The sequence below is a fragment of the Macaca fascicularis genome, chromosome 6 (genome assembly GCF_037993035.2).
Source record: "Macaca fascicularis isolate 582-1 chromosome 6, T2T-MFA8v1.1".
NCBI lineage: Eukaryota > Metazoa > Chordata > Mammalia > Primates > Cercopithecidae > Macaca > Macaca fascicularis.
In genome coordinates this window covers 168,632,601-168,654,774 of record NC_088380.1, presented here as the reverse complement: position 1 = coordinate 168,654,774, position 22,174 = coordinate 168,632,601, and the positions used below count along the sequence as shown (strand labels likewise).

Genomic DNA, 22,174 nt, shown 5'->3' with positions numbered 1-22,174 from the left:
ACCTAGTGCCCTGGGAATGTTCTGTTTGATTGCCAATTAATGGTTTTTAAAATAAAGTTAGAGAGTTGTCCTAATTTTGTTTTCTATTCTAGATGAAGTCAGATGCCTTGGGAGCTATGGAGTCTCCGGGGCTAAATAGCCTGGGTTCAAGTTGCTACACTTAGCTAGCAGGTCACTTTCCTTCTCTGGGAAATGTAGATAAGAATAATACTTAGCTAAAAGGTTTGCATGAGGATTAGATGAAATATTATCTAGAAAGCATTTAGCATGGTGCCTAATGTATTGTAAGCATTCAATAGCATTAAATCTTGCTATGTTATTAATAGATTAATTTATTAGTACTCACCTTAAAAACTATACAACTTTTCCCATTTTGAAAAACAGCTTTGTCTTTCTGCCTTCTGATTTTGATTTCTTCTAAGACATGCTGCTGCTTCTTGTACACAATCCTCCCATAATATAATTTAAATGATTAATCTTCTAAAGCAAGGTGGCCAGGTACAATTTCTACCAGCTACTAGCAAACCAGTGGCAGACCCATGGCTAATTTGATTTTTAACAGAGCAATTGAAACATTGTCTTGTTCAGAGGTTTAAGGCAATAGGGAATATTGTTGGTTGGACACTCTGTTCCTTATTCCTATCTGACATTTGACCAAATGTGATATATAAAATGTAGATTATAATCACAAGTTTGAAGGTGTATCAAAAAGCCTATTCTAAGATTCAAAAACTCCAGCATTGGTTTATTAAATCACAATTAATCTGAAGCAATAACTCAAAGGCATGCCACCTATTTTTTTTAAGAAAAGAGAAAAGCTTTTGATCGCCTGTGGCTTCATTTGGGCATTGTCCTATAACAACTCCTACTGGACATTGACTCTGTGATGCACCATGCCAGGTGCCAGAGACTGAGATAGAATGGCCATTAAGCAAAATTTATGTTATTATAAGTAGTAAGATGAGGATTGCCATCAGTGTGTGATGTTTTGAATGTTCCATGCCCTCTCTTGATGTTTTCGTCAATGAGAAAAAAGAAACTTCTGCATGCTCCCAATTCCCTCACACTCTTCCACTGGGGAAAAGAAGGAAGAAAGGGAATTTAATCTGATAGGTTAATTTGGAAAAATACATCAATTTTACCCATTTCAGTCCTTTTCTCTTGTCTTTTCCATGTGGCTGCTGGCTGCCTATAAGAGTGAAAAATTCTGCTGTGCTCTCCGATGCTGGAAGTTTTACATGTATAATCCACACCCCAGTAAAAGAAAGTTAACACTGCCTTGACTGGGTGGGTTAATCTGGTTGATTCTGGTGCCTACTCTCAGCAAACCCACTTGTCTACAGATATAAGTCACATTATGTAATATCATCATTATTAGTAATATATATATGATGTTTTCATTCCCCATGCCTCCTACTCTATTGTCTTATATCTCTATTTTCAGAACTCAGAGAGGAAACAGGGTATAATTTATTAGGTGCCACAAGACCTCAATTTTTTTCAATATTATAGGCTCCTAAACCTATCACCAAAAAAAATAGTAATTTAACATTTACTTTAAAATAACAATGAACTAATACTGTGAAACATGTGAAACACATGTGTCTTTACATTCTAGGCAACAATTTAAGAAAATAAGATATTTATTTATAAATAAGAGAAATAAGTTTACAAAGTAGTGCTATACATGTGGCCGAAAGCTAAAAGGTATTTTATAGTCAATACATGTGATTAGAATACAAAAATGGAAAGTCAATTTGTTATTGGACTAATGAAAATGATTTGGGCGGAAAAATAGGATTTAGATGGGTAGAGAGAAGAAGAAATTTCCATGAGTTCTGCATGGTACGATAAGGAGCTCAGAGGTAAAAATAATATAATAGCTCTGATTTATTGAGCACCATTGTAGACACTTTATTTGCACATTTCATTTAAAACTTATAAATGTGTTGCAGGAATAGACAACTATAATAATATACACATTTGAAAGACTTTGAGCCTTAGAAGCTTAAGCAATTTGTTCAGTGTCATGCTGCTGCTGATGGTGGATTTGAATTCAACCAGCTTGAGTCCCAGAGCCAGCCCTGCCAGCGCCAACACTATACTGCCTAGCAGAAAGCAGGACTAAAACAAATAGTTAATATTGGGAACAAGTGACAGAGAGTGGCAAAATCATTTATGGATTCTATGGAATACAGGCAGAACAGTTTGTATTTGACCTTAAACATGACTGGTACCTAACAAATATTTTTAATCATAAAAGCATCATGAGAGAATAGTGTGGGAAGACTGAGTTGCAACATGAGAGAAATACAATGGGTCTTCAGAAAGTTGTCAATTTAGAAAAATACATTGTATCACAGGTTATTTCAATAAAGTGGTCTACACACTGATCATAATTCCAAATGAATTGTAAGATGCATAAATTCACAAGTATGATTGACTTTCATATTATATTTCTTGCATATTAGTAATGGCTAAAATTTGTTAAGTGGTGTTATTAATCTCACCTTATACATGAAGAAACTGATCCAGAGAGATATTAAGTAATTTCCCTAAGGATATACCCTTCTGTGTGAAGTAGCTGGCATCATAAAACCAGGCAATCTGGTTCAGAAACCTGCATTCTTAGTTACCACTCTGTTGCTGCTTATATATACCACCTGTTTTTCTTGGTCCAGTTGGCATATTTCAAAGCTTGTCTTAAAATCTAAAATATCTAATTATCCTCTGGGCCAGAATTTCCCAAAGTTCACTTCACAGAATATTAGTTCTACAGAACATAAACAGGGGTCAAATGACAAAAAAGGCCTTGGGTAAATACAACTGCAAAAACACCAGATTAAATATAGTTCTTGTTTGTTTGTTTATTTGTTTGTTTACCTCAGAAATTGTGAGGGCTTTTACTCTGCCATTCATATTTTCTCTAAGTTTTATTCTGACCCGCTGTGAGCTATGTTGAAATCAAAATACTTTTTCAGTAAACTGGTGCTAACATGAGGCATTTAAAAAATAGTATTCACTTAATATATCTTGGAAATATTCATAATGGTATGTCTCCATGACCACTTTATGATGTTTTGCTTATATAGAACCTTGGCTGTTATTAGTTCAGTAATATTATACAATTTCTGTATAGCTCTATAACTCCCATCAGACAGAAGAGAAATTCATGTTAATTTCTTTGGACTGGAAAAAAAGAGCAAGTATAGATTCATTATATTTCCACTCTGGACACTAATTTAACGAATGCTTTTTGCAGTGAAGCAGAATGTTTCCTAGTGGTGTGTTTTAAATATTTTTGTCTAATTCTGGTCAACTTTTACACTGGTTTCCTTTTGGTTTTTAGTAGCCAAAAATAATTTAGAAATCACAATGTTCACGGCCATTCTATAACAGTTCTGGTTACCTGAAAACTGCATCCTTGAATCAACATGGCCTACTGACTAAAATGAAACGTAACTCATACTGCATGGCTTGCAGGGTATTAACCAAGGCAAAGCAATCATGTTAGATATTTTTTTTTAAAAGATGACTGCAGTGGTTGAAAATCATGGAAATAGGTCTGATCTGGGAAGCAAATGAGTATTTTTCTATTGTATTAATATTTTATTACATATTACATATTACACAGAGAAAGACACAAAGACCTAGCCAAGACTTTTCAGGTTGCTACCTATAAACTTAGTTTATGTTTTTATTTGAAAAATTAAATTTTAGAAATTCTCCAAGAAAACCAAAGAGACAGCGTCCACTTACCATATCATGGTCTGAAACGGGTCCAAAACTGGTGACGAAGATATCAGTCTTCACTTCGGTTACACGCTCTGGTGAAGCAGGAAATAGGGAGAGTGAGTGTCTATCAACAGTCCTTATTAGATCTCACCACCACATACTCACACCCAAATGGGAAATTTATTGGCTTTGATTAGCTGTTTCTAAAATTGGTCCACTGTGTAGTCCTGATAATTTACTGCTTACACATAAAATTTCACAGTTAATATTTTCTATGGAGAATGAAGCCTAAATATGCCACTTTGGGAGGCAGACTTTATGGAAAACTCAGCTGCTGCCTAATGAATTCTTCAAGAGTGGACATACTTGACTAAATGATACTAAACTGCTTCACATTATAATGAAAATACATTAGCATGTTGGTATAGCTTAAGCTTAAGTATTTTCACATGGCTAGACAGATCCTCCAGGTATTTAGGCTACTCTTGGGAAATATATAGTGTACTTTAGCAAGCCTTATTAACTCTTTAAGGACTCAAGAGTATGTTATATAAATGCTTGCTTTCTTGCACTAAATCATAACTGAGTTATCCGTATTTTTCTTGGGGAAAATATGACATCCTGTGTAAGTCTCTTCAATTTTCAGGATGAGAAGAACATATTATGGCACAAAGTTCACTTAATATATTCTGTTTCACATTCCATGTGGTTTTATTCTATTGTCCTCTGATGGCACATATATCAACCAATAAAGCATATTCACTATAGTACTATGACAACTCACCACAGATATTTCCAGAGAAATACTGCCATTCTCCAAGAAATAGAAAAACAATGCTTTCAGAAAAGAAACAATTTGTTGAGGGGTGAAAACAAAAAATATGACTTTATAATTTTCATCTTTAGCTCTGCAAAATGCAGTCAAGTATCTTTAACAGTTCATTTATTTTTTTATTTTTAAAATTTATTTCTATTTTATTTTATTTACTTTTTAAATTATTTTTAATTTATATTTTTCCCAGGGAATAACTTGGATAACTCAGTTATGATTTAGTCCCAGAAAGCAAACACTTATAAAACATACTCTTGAGTCCTTGAAGAGTTAATAAAGCTTGCTGAAGTACACTATATATTTTCCAAAAGTAGCACAAACACCTGGCGGATCTTTCTAGCCATGTACAAATATTTATATGCCAGGGTATTTGTATCTCTGTCATGTAACATAAAAAAGGTGATTCACCTTTTGTAAGTTCATTTGAATTTATAAAATGATTATTTCCTTTAGAAATCAAGAGCTGGCTTTTTTCCCTTAGCAATTTACTTGTGAAGAGTTAAGACTGTCAGTATAAATTTATCCCAACAAGATCATATTATACACTATACATAATGTGTAGGTCAGCTAAAAAAAATTTTTGAATCAGAGATGTTCCCTTCAATAACCAATACAATATTATTTGCACAAAAAATTAATTGACTTTAAACTGCTTAAATGAGTCCCTTGATGTAGGAATTATCTGCAGTTTCCCCTTTTAAAAGTTCAAAATGAGAACATAGCTTATGACAATGAAAATAAAGAGTAGTGGTTTTAGAACTCACTTCCAACCGTAGCTTTAACACGCTGCATCAACTTGGGGTAGTGTGAGATGTACGGTTGTCAGCACTGTTTCAGCTGCCTTAACCATACTTCTCTTCTGATGTCCCTATTCTCATTCGTTCTAGCACCATTTTTCCACTATATGTTCTCTCTATTACACACATTCTTTACATATATACTTTTTACTAGATTATTTCTTTTTCTTAGTTAAAACATCTGTTATTTCTTAAGACTTCATCAAGAGCTTGTACTGTATTAGAAGTCAGGACTGCTTTTCAATGAAAAATAGTAATAAACAAAATCTATGCTATCTGTTCACAAAAGCTTGTATTTATCATAGTAAATAGCTCGCTCTTTTCTCTGCTATTTTTTCCAATATTTTCCTTTCTGGATCAAATAAAGGCACCGTCAGTTGGATTTTCTGTGATATAATAAAATATACCTTTATTATCAAGAAGAAAGTACAAAAAAAAAAGGATGACAGACCCTCAGTCATATTTTCACCCTAAATTCTTTATGCACCTTATTGTAAATAATTTTATTTCTTATTATTTATAGATAAACTTCTTGCAATTAGGTGTTTCCAGACTGGGTGACCAAGGAGAATTAAAATCTAAATTATCTTTATACATAAATCTTGGTATGGTCAGATATTCCCATTACACATTTTTTTTTTTCCTGATTTGCTGACTCAACTTCTCTTTGTTTCCAAGGTTCAACTTTGGTTCTCTTCATATAACAAAGTGTAAGATCTACCATGCATATTTTATGAAACTTAGTAACATATATGGAGTCAAAAATGGTTTAAATATTTTTATTTTTGAGATGCATGTTCACTTAGGGAATACCTGCCAATCCTGGTCTGCACACTTGCACGTACTCTGTAGCCAAGGTCAGCTCTCCTGGAGTCCTTTATCATTATTATGTAATTCTTGAGTGTGGGAGGAGCATAATTTCTACACTTTAAGGTAATTCCATGAAGTCCCTAGCTTTACAAAATTGACTTACCAAAGGTGTTAGGAGCCTAGGAGCCGCCAATCTGCATTATTTAGCATGATAAAAAGCCCTGAAGGGGTAAGGTGACCACTTGGCAAATATATGGGCCATTTCTCTCTGTTATTTTAAGATTGTTAGTAGGTAACCATACTGAAATAAACTAGTTAAGGCTCAAAAGCATGTTTATAAAGATTATTATACCAATAAAATACAGCACAAAATATAGTTAAGTTTACATCCATGTTGCCATGCATAATTGTTACTGTGCCATTTAAAGATATGGCAAAAATAGAAATAAATTCACATACATGATTAAAACCACATTTTGAGAGTCTGTTTCTTTAATATTTTGTTTAGCCTTTCTCCTAAACTTATTTACCATACCAGTTCATCATCTTCAGGTACTTTTATCTTGTTTTCTGCTAGACACTTGGCTCTGAGATTTCCCAATACTTACCATTCCAATATTACAAGACAAGTTCCCTGACTGGGAGTCCCCACATGCGTCTCTTGAAAGATGCTACTCACCATGAACTCTAACCATACATGTATCCTTAAAGAGTTCCTGATTTCTTACTCTCTAATTATTATTTTTCTCTTCCAACCATACTCTCAATCCCTAGGCTTTAGGTTGCAAAGTTTGTAAGTCTCAAAACTGAAAGATGCCTGTGGGAGATTGCAGTGACCAACTACTAAATGGAAGGAGGAGTGAAGGCATAAGAAGAGGAAGAAGCAGATTGTAATGTATTCTGCATATTACCTGGAACTTGGGGCGTTAGAATAATTTTAAAAGGGGAACAACCACTCCTCATATGTTCCCCTCTAGTATATCTCCTTTGCCACATACCCAAGAAATTCTCTTTCATTTGATTTGTCATCAGCTCTTAGCAAGTGTCCAGTGGGGACAGGGGGGCGGTGGGGGGAAGCTTATGTGGCTGGAAAACTCTGCTAATTAACACTGTTGCAAACATTAACATCCTAATGTCTCTGAGGAATCATGTCTTAAATAAATATGGTCAATCTTGTTTACCCATGTTTCCCCAAATTATTTGGCACTGCTACTCTAAGATATTTCAAAAGCTTGAGGCATATATAACAATATAATACTTTGTGTTGTTAAAAAAAAATAACTTCAAAATATAAGTTTAAAAAACTCAGAAAGATGTGAAAACAAGTAAAATTCCCTGGAATGCCACCATCCACATAAGTCCACTGACACGGTTTGGATATTTGTTCCCCGCTCACATCTCATGCTGACCTGTAATCCCCAATTTTGGAGCTGGGGCCTGGTGGGAGGTGTTTGGATTTTGGGGGTGGATCCCTATGAATGGCTTGGGCCATCTCCTTGGTGATAAGTGAGCTCTTTCTCTCTCTGAGTTCACATGAGATCTGGTCATTTAAAAGTCTCTCTCTCTCTCCCTCTTTCTCTCTCTCTCTCCCTCTTTCCCTCTCCCTCTCCCTCTCCCTCTCCCTCTTTCCCTCTCCCTCTCCCTCTCCCTCTCCCTCTCTCTCTCCCTCTCTCTCTTTCTCTCTCTCTCTCTCTCTCTCTCCCTCTTTCTCTCTCTCTCTCCCTCTTTCCCTCTCCCTCTCCCTCTCTCTCTCCCTCTCTCTTTCTCTCTCTCTCTCTCTCTCTCTCTCTCTCACTTCTGCTTTTGCCGCGTGATACATTTGCTCCCCTTTCCCCTTCTGCCATGACTGGAACTTCCTGAGGCCCTCATCAAAAGCCAAGCAGATGCCAGTGTCATGCTTGTACAGCCTGCAGAATAGTGAGCCAATAAAAACTGTTTTCTTTCTAAATTACTCCAGTCTCAGTTATTTCTCTATAGCAATTCAAGAATGGTCTAACACATCCACTTTCTATTCAAATAGAAACTTAATGATTTTCCTCAAACCACATCCTCACAAATATACAAACTGTATATGTATAAACATATATACAAATACTATACTGCAATTCCTAACTCCCAGACAACAGTTAATCTGTTTTTCCTGGGAATTTTCTACAATGTTGGTATCTTGCTGATAAGATTTGAAATAACATATGTTTTAAAGCGACAATTCAAAAAGGTGAGATTAGTACTCGAAGCAGCAATGAGAAAATCAGAGTAGTAAAATAAGTATTAAGCACAATAGATGAAGCATCTAAATACTCAGATTTAAACTCTGATTTTTCTCGAGAACAAACTGCGTGATTTTAGGTACAAGCCTTTAATCTCTCTGAGTCTCTATTCTTACATTTTGAATGAATAAATAATACCTGCTCAAATGACTACACAGCATTGGAGTGATGTTCAAATAACATTGTGGTGCCACAACACTTTGAGAGGCATCTGTTGGGTACATTAATTTAGTCAATAAATGTTTATTAAACATTTTCTATGTGCCACTTAGGCACTCTTCTAGGTAACAGTAATACAATGATGAGTAAAACTGTAAATGTTTCTGTTCCTCTGTAGCAAACCACATACTTATTTTAGGAAAAACATATTTTAGGTCGATTAGGGGATATATAGAGATTTAAGTACCTACAGAATTATGCAAAAACACATATGCACACATTCTGCTAATTAAATTCAGATTATAAATGTTCTGAAAAAAATGTCATTTGAAGAGATAAAACTTGAAATGAGACTTTAAAGATGGGAAAAATTTAGTAAGATCCAGGGAGAGGAAAAAAAAAATTAAAAAAGAAGGAGGCAAAGGATCTGAGGTGAAAATAAATGTGCTAAATGTGTTATGTTTAAGAAACAGAAAGTGCAGTATATCTGGATCCTGGTGATGCTGATGATCATGGTACAAGATGACAATCTAGAGGTAAGTGGGACCATATCTGAAGATCCCTGAGCATTTCAGCTAGCAGTTGACCTTTATTTTGATGCAGTAGGAAGTCTTTGGGTAATGAAATGAAATGAAATGATGTTACTTACAGTCTAAGAAGATAGTTGATGCTGTGTGAATAGTGAATTGCAAGAGTGACTGTAACAAAAAATGGAGGAGGGAATGAATAAGAAAGAATTGTAGGTGGTATTTTGTTAGTAGTGCTATCATAACCATTTATTTAATATGGTATTAGCCGTATTTTCCCTGGAAACACTGTCTGCTGAGGAACTCAGAGTAATACTCAACTAGACCCAGTTCTGTGGGTTCATAACTGATGAAGGAGGTTTATTGCCTTATTTAAGCTGCTTTGTGTCTGTTGATTCACAGAGGTAGGCACTACATGGAGACTAAATGGACTACCATTAGTCGTTATAATAAAATGTACCTCAAAACCCTACTTTAAAATGGTCCTGTTTGGAAACTGAAAATATCCTGGGCTCCTATATAAACATCAATGTATATTCCTGGATAAGGCAATGTTCCAGCTCCCTGGTGACCTGCTTGATTGGAGCAACATTTTTGTCCCCTGTCCTTCTTCTCTATTCAATTAATGCCTTAGAAAAACTGGAAACTATCCCTTAGATGGTATGTAGAGTTACTTAGTTTTGACTGCATTCAACTACTAAGTCTGGATATGGGGGTAGACACCCAAGTTTCAAGGTGTTTGACCAATCCCTGATTCTTTGGTGTTTTGGGATTCCAAGAACTCAGATGATGCAAGCCTGTCCTAGGAAGAAAGGTCAATATTATTGCAGGAGCTATTTATCTTATTTCCACTGATAAATTCTCTCCATATGCTGTAATCTGAGCAGTTTCTATCGAGAGAGGGCTAACCTTCAGAGAAGATTGTGCTGTTGGATAAATGGGTTTCTTTTGATCAGTAAAAGTCCTTTTTTTAATTTTTATAATTTTTAATTGTTGTGAGAACATAGTAGGTGTGTGCATTTACAGAGTACCTGAGATGTTTGGATACAAGCATGCAATGTGTAATCAGTATAAGTCTTGATCAAAATTGTGCAAACTGTGATAACTCTCAGGCATCCTATTTCACGTTCACAGGGTAGCATTTAGTTATATGAGAATAAAACTATTAACAATCTTACAGAAATATGCAAATACTTAGGGCCGTGCTTTCTCTTAAGTTTTCCAAAAATGGCAGTCTGTGATATATAGCAAATGAGATTCTCACCTCAGGAACACTACACTATTTTTCAAGTATAGAAATCTGATTCTGCCAGGAAAAAAAAAAAAAGCAATGATCTATAGACAACATTTTTTTAAAATCCCATATTGGTTCTGGAATCAACATGGGAAATGGAAGCTATATAGAAAGGTCAAGAGTAGTTGCACAAAAAATAAACCATAGCTGTTTACTAATACTGTGCACATTATAACTTGGACATAGTTGCAATGGTTACTTTTTTGTAAATGTTTTCATTTTTAACTTTTGTGGATACCTAATAGGTGTATATATCTATGTGGTACATAAGATGTTTTGATACAAGCATGCAATGCGTCATAATCACATCATAGAAAACAGGGTATCCATCCCCTCAAGCATTTATTCTTCATGTTAAAAACAATACAATTATACTCTTAGTTATTTTAAAATGTCCAGTTACATTGTTATTGACTATAGTCACCCTGTTGTGCTATTAATACTAGGTCTTAGCCATTCTTCCTATGTTTTTGTATTTCCTTTTGTACCCATTAACAATCCCCATCGCCCTCCCCCCATTATCCTACCCTGCCTGATAACTGTCCTTCTACTCTCTATGTCCATGTGTTTAATTGCTTTGATTTTTAATTTCCACAAATGAGTGAGAACATGCGACATGGATGCAACTGGAGGTGATTATGCTAAGTGAAATAAGGCAGGCACAGAAAGAAAAACATCACAGTAGTTTCATTTTATCTCAGGAGAATATTGGCACTGATCAGGTAGATGGTTTATATACCACAGAAAAGATGAAAGTAGCAAGTTTTCTAAACACGCTAGAACATTCCTTTGGGTATCTAGGTTAAATTCATTAGACAAGCTGGCTTCATGAGCTGACAGCAGACCTCCGTCAGTAAATGTTAAAAGGTATTCTCTGTTCATTTTAACAATTCCTCTTGGGGTTTTGGTAACTACCTTTTCTCTATAATTTAGCTGAATTATGAAATGTCTAGATACAGTATTTCTGTGGAAATGTATTGCATTTTGCCCAAGTCTGAACATCTGCTCCACACCTTGCATTAAAAGCAACAGAGAAAACGACAGCAAATTCAAAAGGAAGGATTCCAGAGTAGAATTTCAAAACATAATACTAAAGGCTATTCTCTGGTATAGTAAACACAACAAGAACAACAACAGGAGATTGGATAAACCTAACCATCTTTTAATTTTATTTGGAAATTGTCAGTAATTTAGACTATTTTATCTAATGCTATCACATTGTGACAGAAATTATTTTGTCCTATTTTTTGAAATTTTGTTTTTTTAATATAAATACAAAACAGGTATTTTAACATTAGTGGAACATGAACAAAATGTTTCTCTCTGATCTCAATGTTACAAGGGATATATATATAAAAAAAAAAATCACATGAATATCAGACATCTTATCATCCCGAGAGAGGTCAAAGTTGAATTTTAAAAGAATTAAACTGTGCTGCTTTCCCTATCCTCGAGTCACCTAAACTTTACAAAGTTACACAAAAAAATAAATTGTTCTTTTTAGAGCACTCTTAGTTTTCCATTTATTCTTATTTTTACATAAGGAAATGGAACCCAAGACCCAAGCCAATTCCCTAAGAAGCCAACAGCATTTTGCCAACTGTAGGGAATTTCCAACCCAGCTGCCTTGCATTAGGGAGTTGGGAATTCTTACATCTTAAAGCTGAGATCTCTTGCAACAATTAGGCTAAAGGTTAGTCTTAAAGGATTTATATTGGCATAAATAATTCAAGATTAGGAAAAAATATGATGGTAAGGAAAAAGTCTGCTTTGAGACATAAATGATTTGTAAAATAATATGTTACTGTTAAAATACATTCAGAGACAGCTCCAGTTACTAACGCTCTTCTAATTGATGCTGTCAAAAAAAAAAATCTATAAATGAAAACAAAACAAAACCCCCCAAACCAAAAAATCCAAATCTACAGCATTTACAGAAAAAAGAAAATGTTAACTAAATATCTGTTAAATGTGTAGCAGGGATAAAGGTAGTCCATTCTCTATCTACAACCTTACTTCTCTACCATCTGCCTCTCCACTCTTCTCTCAGGGTTTGTTGTTTTAGGAATACACAACTATCTCTGTTTCCTTTGCTGTCCTCACGTGGTTTGAGGACAAAACTTTTGAGAGGCATTTATCATCCAAGATATTATACACTGATATTAAGTTGAAGACTGATTCAGATAGTATAATAATATTTCCAGGAACTACCATTAACAGGGAGAGGGAGGATGAAAAGTTCTTTCTTCTGAAATTCTTTCAAAATGTGACTCACTTAAGACCTCATTCCTTCAGCTACATCATGTTTGTGTTCTAGTTAAAGAAGTATCTGCCCTAATTTGTTTTCCAAGAAGTGAAATGAATGTGTTTATAGAATAATATGTTTTCTGTAAGTTAGATGTGTGAAAATGAGCATGTGTACAGAAGAAAAAACCTTAAAAAACCTTTAGCTTGGTGGCATGGCCTCTCGGTGATAAACTGTGTATCAGTGTGGCTCACCTGGGATTTTGGCTTATCATAAATAAAGTGTAGCCTGTCTATATGGTGGAGTAAAAGGGAGGAGAAACATATCACTGGAGGAGTATTAAGTACCCATAAAAGCCTGATTATCTTCCTTCAAAATTCAGCTTCGTATCTCTGTTTATGGATTATTTTTGTCCCACGCCCAAAGTGCAGGGGAAGCCAGTATGTAAGTGACTGAAATTTCACACAGATGGGTGCAGTTCAGCAGGAGCATTATTTAATTTTTTAGGAAGTTGGAGAACATTCAGGCTTCCTTCATATATTACAATATAGGCAAAGAGGAGAAAACTTGGGAAAATGAATTTCCTGGGAAAATTTTGGTTTCATCCTGATTTAAAACTAAAAGAGCCATATAAACTGATCAAGGGACACTTGAGTCTCCCCAGGCTCATGAGATTAATTCCTCTCCTTTTTAATTTCCTCTGTGTTGCTCTCCTTCACTTCCTCGATTCCTCTCACTCCCTTCTGTTCTCTATTTTCTATCCTCTTTTGCTTTCATTTTTTTTAACCTTTTTCTTTCTTATCTTCCCATTTTTTCTGACTTTTATCCTTTTTTCCTTATTTTATTCTTCTACACTGACCATGCTTTAGGTAAGAGTTCTTCCAAAAACATTGCTCAGCTTCTCATTGCAAGAATGTAGCAGCCCCCTACACCTTGCCAACAAAGAAAGAGATTACAGACAAGAATGCATTCAGCAATTACTGATAATTTTTATTTGTTTTTTCTGGATACTGATTATTTTAACTCAAGTCTATTTAAAAGTTTCTTTGTTGACATCGTACTTAAATTACAAACATAGCTGACTTATTTTTCTCTTTTCAATCCCAAATAGACCATATTAAATTTTTAGAATTCCACTTATTCTAATCTTCTGTAGCTCTCCTACCTTCAAAAATCCCTTCCTAGAGATCTCTCTTTATTAGTCGTCCTTTTATTTGCAGTTCCTCATGATTGCTCTTATCTCTGAAAAGGCAGCCTTTTAAAATAGTTTTATAATATTTACAAACTGATTCCTATCATCTAGACTAACCAAGTTATATATTTTGTTTTCTAGTTATTGAACCCAAGGTTTATGTCTACTAAGAACAGTGCTATACCTTCTGATGCAGTGTGTGTTTCTAAAAAACAGGTCATGATGAATTTGCAAATACAGGAGTTTCTTGTACTAGTCTCAAGTCTCAGCTTATCACATTTTTCTATTTCCTGGGGACATTCAGAAGCAAAAATCCCTGCTTTTTGCATAATGTTGTTACTTTTATAAAAAGACTTTTGTCATAATAAAGAAGATAGTGGGCACCTTTATCTTGCAAGAGGAAATCATCCTAGCTGTGATCATAAAATTACTAAAAGAAAACTTTTACTCCCTTATGAGCAAATGATAATCTCACGTATTTCCTTTATATAGTCTTTTCATCTGGAGGCAAATGGCTCCTGAAAAAAAATAAAAAATAAAAAGAGAGGGTCTGTTTTGCAATTGGGATCTACTGGGATGCATGTCATACTTAAAGTACTAAAAATTTATGGTAAATAAATAAAATTAAGTACTTCAAATTTGCAAAAATTTAAAAAGAAAGCCACGATAATGTCAACTTAATAGCAGCCAGCAATCATGGTGTTATCACGTTTCTCTAAGTCTATAGCTGGTTATGTTTTTCAAAATGTCCTAAAACTATACTTAGTATTTTAAACTATAGTTCTCTAATGACAGATACCTTCTCAAAATCTACTTTAAAATGTTCATGACTCTGTAGATATAAGTAATAAACATGTGCTATTTTATTCCTTCAGGATTAAAAAAATTTCCCCAAAAAAAATTAAAAAAAGTTTAATCAGTATCAAAGTTTTTTCATAAATCTCAAATCCATCACATTTAAGTGTACTAAATTCCAATAGGATGTTTAGAATAAAAATAGAGAAAATATTTGAACTACTTTTTTGTTTTAATTTCTGTCATACTCTCAGAAGTCACTGTTACCAGGAATCAGAAATATCAGAAAAATCATCTTTAGTAAAGATTAAAGCACATCCACTGTTAATTTCCTCAAGTCCTGGAATTATTATAGCAATTAGGCTCATTTCACTCTAAGGAAGACAGCTTGTGTATACTTGGACAACTACTATTTTGTTCTTGAAATACATATCTATTTTTGTTCTTTTCTGGGATTAACTAGATGATAAAAGTAGATTCTACAAAAATAGCAATTGACAATAGGAATTAATGTAGTTATTCCTGTAAGCAAATCTACCAGTATCACCAGTATTGAAAATTAGCTTTTCAATGTACTCTCAGTCTAATCTTTATATCTTCGAGGTCTAAGGCTCTCCAGGGTCTAGGAATGCATATGAGGATTAGTTAAAATAATTTCTCCTAAAATTTATTTGATGAATGGGTTAATGTATACATTTATTAAAGAGTTATTACATACAATTAAAAGGAAATGAACAGTCACAGCTTGCTACGTGTACTCTGAACAATAACATAACCACATGGCTAATATTTTAACAGTTTGTGTGTAAAATTATTTAATAAATTGAAGATGATGCACAAATCTGTCAGATAATACTCATATTTACGTGTCAAAATATTAAACAGAATTTTCTAAACCAGGATGAAGAGAAATGTTTTAAATATGTTGTGAAATTCTGCTGATTTTTTAGGGAATGATAGCACAGGGCAGGAAGGAAATGAGGTAAAGTCATCAGATACATTCCAACCAGTATTTCCTTTTTTGTTGTTGTTGTTGTTGTTGTTTGAGGCGGAGTCTCGCTCTGTCTTCCAGGCTGGAGTGCAGCAGCCGGATCTCAGCTCACTGCAAGCTCCGCCTCCCGGATTTACGCCATTCTCCTGCCTCAGCCTCCTGAGTAACTGGGACTACAGGTGCCCGTCACCTCGCCCGGCTAGTTTTTGGCATTTTTTTTTTTTTTTTTTTTTTTTTTTTTAGCAGAGATGGGGTTTCACGGTGTTAGCCAGGATGGTCTCGACCTCCTGACCTTGTGATCCGCCCGTCTCGGCCTCCCAAAGTGCTGGGATTACAGGCTTGAGCCACCGCGCCCGGCCTCCAACCAGTATTTTCAAAAGTCTTGCTATGTAAAATTTATATCACTAGCCTGGCTTTTCTTCTTTACATACATTCCTCAACTAGCTAGTTTTGTAACTGATTGCAAATTTTATGAATAAAAAAACTTTTGAAGACAATTGAGATGTTTAAATGTACACAAGCAGTATTTTAACATACCATATACACAATTAGGCTCCCCATTTTGTGATCACTCTATTTTGACTTAAAGAATTTTTTCTAAAACCTGAATATAAACTTGGTGAAGTCTAAACCTGAGGAAATTTGTATAGTATGTCCTAAAATGAGTGTTTGAAATTGATTAAAAAGGACACCTGGTAAGACCTTTGACATATATTTGGGTTGTGTCTTTGACAAGGCAGTTTCCCTTAAACCTCTGAGACACTAATGACGTTTGGCAGCTTCAAAATAGACCCATAATGCACATCCATGTCATTACACTATGCAAAATATTTTTTTAAAAGTAACTGTAAATCCATGCAACCATTTAGTTGAAAAATCATTGTTTGAATTTGTAAGCTTTTTATTCTTTGCTTATCTGTGCTATCTAAATGAAGAAGAGGTGGCTTTCTTAATACTGCCATTTAATCACTATTTAAATATTGCTATTAAATAGTTACTACAAATGCTTTAGGAAAGGTTCAGTATCAACTATAGTTGGGAATCATGGATTCTAACCTTGGTTTACTGTGTGACTTTGAATGATAATTTATTTCTTTGGTTCACTTGCTTTACTCTGAGATCAATATCTTGATTTGGCTTCATTAGTGTTTGTTTAACCAAATAAGGTAGTTTAATTATCTTATTCAAGTGTTATTCAAATGTGTGCAATTCCTAGAACTATTTACTCTTATTGTTACACATATTGTGTTATTAAGTGCTGTCTTCTTCCTAAGCAGAAATGTATCAATATAACTGAGTAATTGATATACCAGGAAAAATAAAATTGTATTAAGAAAATTAGGGTATAAGTTCAAATGCACAGTTAAACTACAACGCTACCATCTATCTCATTCCCTTATTAGCCTAGACGTGGTGGCAATTTAACACATAATAGTGGATCAATATGTAATATTCCAAAATAAATGTTTGAACCAACAGAATCAAAGATACCCTGCTGGAATTAAATGCAGACATAGTAGTACTAGGTGAGGTAGCTGCAGTCTTTGTGCTGGAAGATAGAATATTATCCCAGTGTTTACCCATATGAGAAAATCGTTCATGGAAAGTACTGTGCTTATCACATAAATGTAGCATCTCCTTCGTGTCATTATTAGAAGTCTGTGTCTGCTTTTTACTACATATGGCTAGGAAACTACATAGTAACTTGAATTAACATAGAGTGATCTATTAAAAATAGATTCATCATTAAATGACATGTTACCATTTTTATTATTTGACCATTTAGAGGCAAAGTAAGGCTGTAATAGTAGAGATTTCATATTATTCTCTAAAACAAAAATACAATAATGCAACCTACCTCCCAATCCTGGTCTCAGGCGATTGTCATAACCGTCTAGGAGTCTGTCCAAAATCCTGGTGAAGACAGTGGTATTGTCTTTAAGTTCATCTTGTAACGATGGCTGTCCATAGCTGAAAAAAACATAAAGAGAAGCAATAGCTAAAGTATACATTTCTACTAAAACCTCTTTCCAAATAAATCCTTTCTCAGTTTTTCTACCTTGCTTTCAACTGAATCTTAACTTGAAAATTATTTTTTCACAAGGTGAAAAAGAATGTTATTTTTAAACTCTGGGCATTTAATTATATTTTTAATTTTCATTTTTTAAATGTGAAAGGAAAATTATGAGAAATGACTTCTATCTGTTTACTTTTTGAATTATCATGTATGTTACGTTACAATGCATGTCTTCTCTGAGCAAGCAAGAATGCTAATGCACGTGAAAAAAAAATAGGAAACTTCTTTACAAATTAAAAAGAGTTACCAAAATAACTGATTTTTTTTAATTGAACATGTAGCAAAAGCCTAAGTTTTAACCCACCAACATCCCTTCCTTCATTCACTTCATATAGGTTTGTGTTTTGGCGGGGTTTTCTTGATGTTCTTTAAAGAGATTTAGATAAAACGTATTTCTTAGGAAAATTATATTTTACATCAGTGTGCAAATTTCCATTCCTCTTAAGATTCATAACCCAATGATTAAAATTTGTCTGTTCACACAGCTAATTAATTTTCATTATTTCTAGTCTTAGATGTAAACAGAACCTTTAGAAAGATCAAGTTCAATAATCTTAATTTACAGTTGACTAAGCTGTAGTACAGTTTTAGTGTTTTGTTTAAGAAGGCACACCTATTTGTGAGCAAAACTTGACCTATTACCTAACTTTCTTCAAATTCTGGTCTGAAACTTTATTTTCCTGCTTCTCTATTGGGATAATTACTTATATTTGAACGTTACTAGTTGAAGATGCAGCTTGTATCCCTTGCCATTATTAGTCTTTGTGTTTCAACCACATAGTGACCTCAGTTCAAAAATTGTGTATTTCCTACATCAATCACATTGCTATCTATGCTCCTTGAATCATATTTTATGTGATGATTAGCATGACAACTCCAAAATCCTTTGAGAGAAGAGTTTTCTATCTTAGGATGGATCACGTTTACTGATATATTTCAATCATAGTTCTGACCTTGAGTACAAAAGCAAAATGAATACAGGGTGTAAACTAAGAAACTGCCACAAATGATCACTTTTGTATTTGCTACTTAATATGCCTTGTGCTTCACTCCTATGTGTTGATATTACTGATAAATATAAGAAAAATAGTAACATTTGAAACCAGAATTCACTTATTTGACAGCAGCAAGATATACGATCAAAATATCATTTCAAAACCAAACACTGTTTTGCAGGTAATTAATTTTGTATCGGCAAAATGCAATGGCTATTATTCTGATAAACTTTTAATTTGGTAAAGTTACTAAAACTAAAGGCTATCCATAATATTGGATATATGTGATGTGCCTCTTTGAAACAATTTTTCATTCTCCTAATTTCAACACTGATGCCATGCAGATTGAGGGCTTACTCTCTTATGGCAAAATTAAACCTCTTGCTGCTTTTTAAACCAAATTTTCAACAAGCTAAGTGTCTTCCAGTAGGTCTCACTGGCAGATGACAGCAGTAAGGCAAAAATAGTTTTATGAATGCAATTATTTATAAAAACTTATTGTCACAAAATCAACTGCCATGCCTGCATCTTTCAAGGATACTGGAAGGTCATCTTGATAAAAATGGAAAAGAAATGCTAGAACACCCTAAGTTGTGAGGAGGCCCTGATCGGGAACTCTGAGAAAGAAAGCAATACAATAAGAAGAAAGAAAAGATGAAATGGGGTAGCATGATGAAATAAACTTAGATTATTAAAACAATTCTTACAATATAGAGTGCTTATTACCGTTACCTACACCCTCTAAGATTTTACAGCTTATATAAAACTCAGAAAATGCTTTTCTTCCTGATTTTATCTTACAAATATTTTCACCAATTGTTTGCATTGGAATACAGATGCCCAAAGAGACCACTGCCTTTTCCCCAACACCAGTTCTGCTTTCCCAACAGGGATAGAAATCTTTCTTTTACGTGATTTTTTAATGACACTTCATCTTCACTTCTAACTTGCTATGTCAAGTTGTAATTGCCAGAGAAAAACCCTACGAATAAGATGCTTGTTCATTTGGTATTAAACACCCATGCCAATGTAGTGTTTCCTAAACTGAATATATATTTTGAAGAGAAATGCCAGTTACAGTACCTGATTTTGATTCTATATGAACCACTATATAATAAAACACTGTGCACTAACTCCATCTACAGGTCATTGCAATAGTAACACTTCATATAATTTTTCAAAAGCAGTAAAGACATTTAACTTCTCACATTAAGGATATCTGATAATAATGCCTGTCTGTCAGTGTTTACCTTACACAATAGCAAAAAACAACAACAGACAACTTCTGAATTAAAATAAACCTTCCTAAATTCATATGTCTTTCCAGACTATTCCATCTCCCTATCTTAACTCTTAAGAGTTCACTTGCCATTACATTTTGAATAAACTCATGTTTTTATGATATGTCTGACTTTCTTAGGGACCACAGAAATAGGCTGCACAAGAAATACAAAAGCAGATAAAGAAAAATCTGTAATACTTAGTCATGTAAATAGTTTCTACTATATTAATTTAACATGCTTGACTGGATCATTAGAACATATTTTGACTATGGTTAAGCTTTATAAACAATTAGTAATTGTTTTTTTAAATAGAGAAATTTGATTTTACCAAAGTTCTTAAATATTTGTCTCGTATAGTCCACCTTTATTTGTTATGTAGACAATGATTTCAAAATATGATATGCACATGCTTTTATAGAGACACGATTTTCAAATTAAACATATTATTTAAAACTTTCCATTTCTATAAATACAAAAGTTATTGTATGGTCTTTACAATAGGCTAGAAATTTTCTTGTTAAAAAATCAGCTTACATAGTATGCAACCACTAATTGGGGTAACTTTTTCTAAGAATTAGGAAACCGCATGTTTTGTTCAGTTCCAGCTGAAGAGCGAAAAGTTCAATGTAAGACTTAAATGTTGAATTAATATATGTCTTAACAATGACTTGCTAAGTGTATTCTAACTAACATGCAAATATACTGATTTTTTTTTTTTTTCATACTGCTGCTCTTTACTCTTAGCTGGAAATTATTGCAGTTAAGTTTTCTGAATTCCCTTAGTCATAAATTCATTTGAGGACAATTTTCTTCCCCCGATAAAATAAATGAAAAGTTAATGAAATTTTCATGCAGATTTTTTAAAAAGTGTCCCCACCTTCTTCCAGTCAACGTGCTGAGAAGGAGGATCCAGGCCCAAAGATAGTCAGACAGACCTGGACTTTTCCTCATCGCGGGCTGGAGCAGCTGAAAAGTAGAATAAGTAGATATCAATGTCTGTAGGAAGAAACATCAGGTTATAACCACCAGGGCTGACTGAGGCAGTTTAGATGAATGCTTTGAAGTCAGGAAATGACCTCACTGGGATATGACACCTCATTGGAAGCAATGGAAACCTGGACCATCCATTCTCCACTTTCCCTTCCATTTCTCCATTCAGAAACATATCAGTGTCCTTATTCTCCTGTAAAAGAATACAAGTTGAAACGCTTTCAGGTGACAGTATTGCTCAACATAAAAACTGTGAGTTGTTTATCTCTGGATTTTATATTTATAATATAGTTTGGTTTGTTCTCTTCTTGTTGTTTATCATCTGAAAATTTGGACCTTTATGATTTGAGTTTCCACAGTGAACTGTGCATTAAAATTGTTAAGCTGGTGTCTCTAAGAGGAAGAACATATTTAGGGATTGGATGGGATAGGTTAACATGTTGTGATGGCTGAATTCCTCTTTGAATTCTGCAGGTACCTTGATTTCAGAAGCAACTGTATTTCTTTCTATTTAAAAACATAGGAAACACACTGTTGAATGCCGGAGTCGTGCTTTTATTCTGTGCCTGTGACTGCTTTGTTAAATATGCTTCCTAATGTTTCTGTGAAGCTAAAGGACACACTTTATAGTCAAGCCATGTGCTGATCTCTCTCACATACAAACCACACACACAAATGCACACAAACATGCCCACACATATCTTTCAAGCCCTCTCAAATTCTGCCAGGTTGCTGCTAGAAAATGTTTCATCTCAAACAGATGGAAGCTGGAGTGCTTTGCTTTGCATGAATAAAGGGATCTTTTTTACCTCTTAGGTAAAGTGCAATCAATCACCATCTGATTGTTGAATTTAGACTTGGTAGTGGAATGTTGGAGAACTGGAGGACTACAGAAAGCTTACAGAATTAAAAATGTATATAGTCTACGTGTGGTATCAGTTTTCGAAATTCAATGCACTACCTGAATAAGGAGCAGCTATGGTAACATTTTAATGTGCTGTAATTAATTCCAGTCATAATATAAGGAATGTTAAAAGTATTTAATCTATACATCTTTGTAGGGTAAGTGATTAATAGATTGCAATCTTTTACAGCCTCTTTTTCACTAAACCTTCTATAGCTTAATGTGATATGCTTTTAAATACATCTACAAAATGCTTTCTGCACTCTCAGAAATCATTT

At 34.1% G+C, this 22,174-nt stretch overlaps 1 protein-coding gene and 1 long non-coding RNA gene across 5 annotated transcripts in view; one reads left to right on the top strand and one right to left on the bottom strand.

Annotated features, from left to right (window-relative positions):
• GABRA1 (gamma-aminobutyric acid type A receptor subunit alpha1) overlaps positions 1–22,174 on the bottom strand; it is a 55,288-nt gene that overhangs the window by 31,692 nt on the left and 1,422 nt on the right. For both annotated transcript variants that reach the window (XM_005558453.4, XM_045394485.3), the window contains exons 2-4: positions 20,880–20,968; positions 17,506–17,618; positions 3,760–3,827 (exon numbers count right to left, since the gene is read on the bottom strand). In XM_005558453.4, coding sequence (XP_005558510.1) covers positions 3,760–3,827; positions 17,506–17,618; positions 20,880–20,953 — 255 coding nt within the window. In that variant the 5' untranslated portion in view covers positions 20,954–20,968. The remainder of the gene's footprint in view (positions 1–3,759; positions 3,828–17,505; positions 17,619–20,879; positions 20,969–22,174) is intronic.
• LOC135971464 (uncharacterized) overlaps positions 21,136–22,174 on the top strand; it is an 81,865-nt gene continuing 80,826 nt past the window's right edge. For all 3 annotated transcript variants that reach the window (XR_012414326.1, XR_012414325.1, XR_010587699.1), the window contains exon 1: positions 21,136–21,244. This is a non-coding gene — a long non-coding RNA (uncharacterized lncRNA). The remainder of the gene's footprint in view (positions 21,245–22,174) is intronic.